This window comes from Trachurus trachurus, assembly GCF_905171665.1.
Source record: "Trachurus trachurus genome assembly, chromosome: 13".
NCBI lineage: Eukaryota > Metazoa > Chordata > Actinopteri > Carangiformes > Carangidae > Trachurus > Trachurus trachurus.
In genome coordinates, this window is record NC_139892.1 from 21240504 (window position 1) to 21248019 (window position 7516).

Here is a 7516-nt window from a genome sequence, read left to right on the forward strand (position 1 = left end):
ACACACACTCAACCCAGATGGGAGACAGATGTTTAATAGACAAGGTCAAGGAGTCCATACAGTAATTGTCTGCTCCACCATTTCTCAGTATTCTCGGCATTGTTCAGATCACCACATCCACATAAATCCAGGAAATTTCCTCTAGAATGGAAACCATGTCCTACTCTCACAGACTTGTTTGTGTTTTCTCTCTCTCTCACACACACGCACACACACACACTGCCGTTCTGTCCTTGTGGTACATTCAACAGATTCAGCCTCTCCTCCCCTCCCGTAAGGCGGTAGTCCAAAATCTTGCTCCTCTCTTTCTCTGACTTGCTTGTTTCTCCTCCCTTCTGGATGTTTCTGTGTGCGCAGATAAAAGCGCTGATGATGACTGACTAATACACGACGAAGCAGCAGATAAATGATGAAACATAAGGAGAGGAGGAGATGTTTCTAATCTCATTATACCTACCTAAGCTAATCCACCAGGAACGCCACCCTCCTCAGATATATACGCCCCGACACATGTTGTTGTATGATACGCACAGATACATGACCGTATATGCATGGTATTCAGGTGAGCCAAGACAATTACAAAAAAAAAACAGCAACAATGTCAGACATGCAGGATACAATGCTGCTGGGATTAGAGGGAATCAAGAAAACAATTCTGCATGGAGGATCTGGAGATATCCCAAGATTCATCACTGGAGCAAAGGTACTTGAGGCCTCTACTACTTTATCTACAGTACACTTCTGCAAATCTAGAATCTAGAAAATGGTTAAATTAATCTGAACTTGCATTTAGTCTTTCAAATAACTGAGCCATCATCCAGTACAGACCAGTCTGTGTGGGTCACAGTGAGTTAGTTTACAGGGTCGTGAGTGAATCCAACAAAACCACATTTCAGATAAAGAGCAGCTGCAATATGGTTTGCACAAATGAGACAGGGTGAATTATAAAATGACTCACAAAGCTTGTTTCTATATTCTAAATCCAATTACAGGTACTAATGAAACTCAGCATATGTGCTCAATTATCATACTGTGCACAGCATCATATGACCAGGGCAAGACAGTTTTATGTGAACAGTAGTAAAACTGTTTCAGAACAGAAAAAATGTCATTATATTTATATTTATCCATTGTTCTCAGAAAACACTGTATGTTTCTAGTAAAGGACCACAACAGCTGTTTGCACAGTGAACTTAAGAGAAATAAGACTGTCATTGACAATATGACTATAATATATTTGTATACTGTTTTTCAGTTTGGACAGCTTCATTATTTGTGATTTATGGATTTCATTTTCCTGACTTGTGCCAATTGTAAAACTGCTGCGGTTCAACAGGATGAGTGAGCGAGGGAAGACACGTTTATGTTGTTTCAATTCCCAATGGCAGCCAGTAGAGGCTGATAGAGGACATATATCACTCACTGGCCCTTTCATGTCATTTTAATCTAATACACTTTAAACCAGCTGCATCAGGTTTGTTAAATTCGTCTGACAAAAAGAATACAGTGTGTTATACCGTACAAAGTGTGTCAGAAGCCTTAATTTCCTCTTTGAGAAGAACTTTCGACCTTCCCTTAATGTGGGATATAGGCTACTATGTGTTGATGCCATGTTCCTGTTTACATTTATAGCTGTGTGATGCTAACAGCCCACAGTATGTGGTTTATTGACTTTTTATGGTATCAATACCTTATTTTCTTTCCCACATCTTCATGATATCAGGTCAGGTCAACATCATCCTACGTCCATAAGATCCTTCTTGACTTGTGCTGGTATTCTGCATTAGGGCACCAACAAACTGAAATATGGGAGAAGATCTTGAAAGCCAGAGTGAACCACAAGTGTACACTCAGTTCTGCTGAATGGTTTTCGCTTTCTTTGGATATTATACAACCATGCAACCTTGGCATGTCTGTCCGCCCTGTTGAATAACTGAGCTGTGTGAAGCTTGTGACATAATGTTTTTTTTTTGTTGAGACTGATGCTCAGTTGTGTTTAGTGGAACCCCTGACATGACATCTTTGTCAGTGGGTTTTATATTTCAGTTTGATTTGATCATCTGCACTTCAGGTCCCCAATTATTCAGCGTGTTTGATGGTTATGTCATGTACATTGCTGCGTTACCTGGAAGAGCCAGTGTCTATTTTTACACCTGACATCAGCCTTTATGAGTTTTCCATCCATGAGTTGTCCACACTGTACACAAGCGTCATATATTTTCAGTGAAATTCTTCAACTCTGTGGGTCTTCTGTCTCCAGGTGATGTTCCACTTCCGCACCCAGCTGTGTGATGACGACCGCACAGTGATAGATGACAGCAAAGTGGTGGGGACACCCATGGAAATTGTGATTGGCAACATGTTTAAACTGGACATCTGGGAGACGCTGTTGTCGTCCATGAGGATTGGCGAGGTGGCAGAGTTCTGGTGTGACATAATTGTGAGTGACAAAGAAATATTTATATTTAACCTCTTTTTAATATTGTTTTTGAAGCACAGTGGATTATAGTGTGTAGGTACAAATCTCCTCTGAGAAGTGTGACTCTGCACTTTGGACAGAGTGACGGCACACTGCAGATGTGGAAGTTGTCGACACTGCTTTCAATAACAAATCAGCATGATAAGACACATTTCCCATGCTTCAATTATAAATGTAAAGCCTAGATATATATCACAATCATCTATTTATAGTGGCCTCTATAGAGCTCAGTGTACTGCAACTTCAGAAAACACATGCAAATACAAACATTTGCAGATTAAAAAAAAATTCATCATAGAACTCATTTCCTTTTTCTTTTAGAGTGACGTCTTGTCTTAAAGGGCGTCGTTTCTATGAGACATCCCTCTGTTATGAAATATCATACAGATATCTGCCACATGAGCATATGCCCCTGCACCAGAGACAGGTGTTATGAGGCAAACAAAGCTCCTCTGGAAGTGTTGATCTAGGGAGTTTCTTATGTCATCTATAATTTGTTATGTCCTGTGGTGTGTGTTTGTGTGTGTGTGTGTCACGCTGTCAGACACAGATGCATCGAGGCATATTGTCATTAATCTGCAGCCGCCTCACTCTCTACTAATCGGCTCTGAATCCTGCTGAATCAGCGGGAACCGACTCCCCTCCGCTCTGATTAGATTTGATTGGGCTTAGAACGTTTATTCACTCCTCCAACCAACATGGCAGCCCCGCACGCTGCACTGGACGGGTTCTGCAGCAGCTTTCCCATCCAGTGGAGGGCAACCTCAACCTGTTGGACAGAGGAAATAGGCCAAACCATTATTGGTCCGTATGATGCAGAATTAATAAGATTTCATGTCTGTGTTTCACAACTGAGGATGTTCTGAGGTTTCTCAATAAAAAAAATACATTACTACTGTAAGTGGATGATTTTCTGTTATGCTTGGTATTATAGTATTGCAACAAAAGCCTTTTTATGAATGCTAATGAAGGTTTTGTAGAAATGGATTTTACTATAGAAGGCTAATAATTTCATAATAATGCTGTGATGAATATAATTATGCAAAACAGAAATAAGGCCACATGCAAAAACTGTTCACAGGGAGAGAAAAAAAACATTTTTGTGTGAAATGCGTACTTACAACTTAGAATTACTTCTTTTTTTTTGGAAACAGATTCAACAGACATCACTGTCACCATGATTATCATTTATTTCAAATAAAGAAACTCTAATATCAAACACTAGTCACCATGAGCTTGTAATGTAGATTAAAAATATCATTATCATTATCCAGATCATTATGATTCCATGATTCATGGAAGTTTTGACTTCTGATCATCTCATCTCCCTCCTCCCTCAGCACACCGGAGTTTACCCAATTGTGTCCAAGAGTATGCGACGTATCGCAGAGGGTAAAGACCCAGTCGACTGGCACATCCACACATGCGGTATGGCCAACATGTTCGCCTACCACAGCCTCGGCTACGACGACCTGGACGAGCTGATGAAAGAGCCGAAGCCTCTCTACTTTGTCCTCGAGCTGCTCAAGGTGAGAGAGAGCAGAGACAAAGACACATAGAGATGTGTGTCACAGAGTAGCTGCATCGGCGATGAGATCATAAAACAAAACAGATCTGGAGAACATCTGCTTGTAGGAGGCGGGGAATAGCGGTATACGTTAGGACCACTTAGTCACCATGTTGTTTTAAAGTGCTGGAACTTGTGTTTTATAGGTGCAGCAGCCCAGCGAGTACAACAGAGAGTCGTGGGCTCTGAATGATGAGGAGAGGCTGAAGATTGTCCCTGTGCTGCACGGCCAGGGGAACAAGCTCTACAAGCAAGGACGGTACCAGGAGGCCACACAGAAGTACAAGGAGGCTGTCATCTGCATAAAAAATATTCAGACTAAGGTGATAAACAAAACAAAACAAAAAAGTCACTCAAAACAAACCAAATGTGTATAGTGTCCATGTATTGACGTGGATATGAACTGGTTCTCCATCCTCCAGGAGAAGGCATGGGAAGTCCCCTGGCTGAAGCTGGAGAAGATGGCCAACACCATAACCCTCAACTACTGCCAGTGTCTGCTTCGCATGGAGGAGTACTACGAGGTCATCGAGCACACCAGCGACATCATCAATCAGCACCCAGGTTTGGCAGTGGCACAGACTGATGATGTCAGTGATATTGTAAAGCGGAGAAAAGTGCATTATTATAGTCCAGCTACAGAAGTTAATTTATTTGTGTGAATGACTATTATGCTGTGTAAGCATTACGGCTTAACAGTTTACTCAGCCCTAAACTGTGTTGGGTATGCTTTTTACCACGTGTGCATGCATTTCTACATTTTTATGGCAGCTGTAAATGTATGTCTAATGTGTCTATAAAATCCTGCCTCTGTAAAAGGTCTGGGGCCTCTGTTTTGTTTCTACATTAACATGCACAGCCCATTAATAAGTACTCTTATTTCAGATGCAGATAAATGTAAGAGATGCTGTTACAGTTATTCATTTACCTACTTCACACAGGTGTCCCTCACATGAATGGCTGGTGTCAAAAGGAGTGTGTGTCTTGTATCTGTCCTATAGGTGCCATGAAGGCCTTCTTCCTGCGAGCGAAAGCACACATGGAGGTGTGGAATGAGGCAGAGGCTCGGCAGGACTACAGCAGGGTCCTGGATCTGGATCCCGGCATGAAGAAGGCCGTCAAGAAGGATCTGGCTGTGCTTAACATGCGCATGGAAGAAAAGAACCAGGAGGACAGGAGTAAATACAAGGGCATGTTTTAACTGGGCTGAAGAGAAGAGAAGAGTGAAGTCGATAAATCGCAAATCTCTAAAATGAACCTGGTTTATTAAATCAGGAAATTATATAAACCCCACCCTTTCGGCCTGTCTTTCTTTTTCCTCCAAACCGTGATTGAGACAATTTGTATAAATCAAATTAAGAATGTTTCAACCTCATAATCTCATATAATGTGATTTGGTTTCATGGATTTGTCTGTATTTCATGGCTTGTCTGTGTTGTATTTAGGCCTACTGCTGTACATATAAATGCAAAGACTGTGTGATATGGGTAATGATAACACTTCAAGAAAGTACAATTGTTCGCTTTCTTATTGAAATTCAAAAACTTCTGTATGCTAAATATCTAGCTGGAGCTATAGCAGCCACTTTGTTTAGCTAAGTATATGAAAGGGGGGGACAAAAGGGGAAACAGTGATCCTGGCTCTGCCCCAAAATAAGAAGCAACACAGATAGCCAGCACTCATAGGTTTATCCTCTTTATCCTCCCAAAAACAACACATAACACAATATATCCTACTGTATAGCCTATATGTCTAACTAAAGGGAAGTTGTAGCAGTTGTCAAATCCAGCTCTCACAGGAAAAAGAGAATTGGTGTGTTTCTAAAAATGTCAACTTATTCCTTGAACGCTTCTGGTAGGATTTTTGATATTGTTTGGCATATTTTATATCCATGTGTACAAAAAACTCATCCAACCATTCACCTTTCTATATCAAAATTATTGCAACTAATAAACTGATGGAATGACTTTGTATAAATATCAAGGACATGGAGTGGTGGCTCTGTTGTTTCCCAACGTGTTGATCATCCAAAAGTTGTGTAAGCACACTGCCCTTCCACATGGTGGCGCTCTGACAACGATTATCCTCTGTCCCATGCTGAAAACACCCTCAGCCTATAAACAGCGTTCACATCTTCATGAGGAGTCTGGAGGCTCGTAAATATAAATGATCAGTCTATTTACTATCTGCTGCTGCCTCTTTCCCATCATCCCCCTGTGCAAGTGCTCACTGTATAGCGTTTATTACACTGTGGTGAGGTAGACTGAGAAGAGTGAGAGATGGGGGGAAACAGGGGGGAGTGTGGTACAGAGAGGGAGTCACAACTAATACATCTCCTCTCAGGGGTTTAATGCAAGCCCGATCAAAACAAGGACACGTTCACCTGGCTGGAATAAAAGATCCAGAGGAGCACACCACACTCGGGTCAGTCTCATTCAGTGTCAATTCTCCCCCTCCATCACGACAGAGGGGGTCACAGAGCAGTGTAGGAGTCACTCTGGGAAATGAGGCTGACGCTAATGCACTAGTCTAACGATGAAGAAAATCAATAGAAGCAGATCAAAGAAAAAGAAAGAAAGAAAAGAAATCGTGATTAAAGCAGATATCAGCTTCACGGCCGTTTCGGCTAATGCTGCGTTCAAGGCAGGCTTTTGAAACCGTAAGTTACAGCTTCAAGTCACAACTACGACTTGGTAGCGTTCCAGGTAACCCGTAGCTCGTGTTTTTACCATCCTGTTGTCTGTGAAAGTTCCCTATAACGGCCACTCGTAACTTTCGACCCGTGAACTCGTACCAGATCGAACTGGTATGACTTCACAGGAAGGAAAAACACAAAGTACGAGTTTCTTTGAACGCACCATGAGTTAGCAGCCCCCGCCCTTGTCAGGCATCAATTGGTCCTCGTGCTACGTCACCACATTCACGCGCATCCCTTGGCTGCACACACAGCCCTTCATGCCGTTCTCTCTCCTCATTGGATAACACTTGTATCCCACAAGGAAAATTTTCTCCTCGGGTTACAGCAGAGCAGAGTGACGGAGAGACTCGTGTTTAGGCTGAAATACTTCATGTAAGTGATTGCTGACGGAAAATAGGACTATTTAGGACTTATATTAACAAAAACATTCCACTGATATCTGCTTTAAACATTAAAACCGGCGTTCAGCCCATTACAGCAGCCACCCATTCTAATGCAGCTTTTAGTGTTGCCCGGACTGAGGCAATTAAAAAAGAGAGACGGAAAACCGTGGGCTTTCAATACAGCGCTCCTCAGATACCAGATACAATTTATCTCAGAGGAATTGCAGGCTATTTTCTAATTTTATAAATCTGCACACTTGGATTTTCCTCTGTGTCATTAGAGAAATGTGATTAAAAGAGTTGATTTGTGCCGCTGGGACTGAAAACACACTGCACACAGTAAATTCTGCATAGCAGCACAATCCGCCGCTGGCATTCCTCCATAAACC

At 41.9% G+C, this 7516-nt stretch overlaps 1 protein-coding gene across 1 annotated transcript; it reads left to right on the top strand.

The window, feature by feature from the left end:
* Positions 1 to 598: 598 nt before the first annotated feature.
* aipl1 (aryl hydrocarbon receptor interacting protein-like 1) lies at positions 599 to 5247 on the top strand (the record flags this gene model as incomplete). The annotated part of the gene is made up of 6 exons (XM_083984549.1): positions 599 to 703; positions 2261 to 2440; positions 3820 to 4008; positions 4193 to 4369; positions 4469 to 4610; positions 5048 to 5247. The coding sequence occupies 6 exons, from the start codon at positions 599 to 601 to the stop codon at positions 5245 to 5247; spliced, it is 993 nt and encodes a 330-aa protein (XP_083840675.1).
* Positions 5248 to 7516: the final 2269 nt, after the last annotated feature.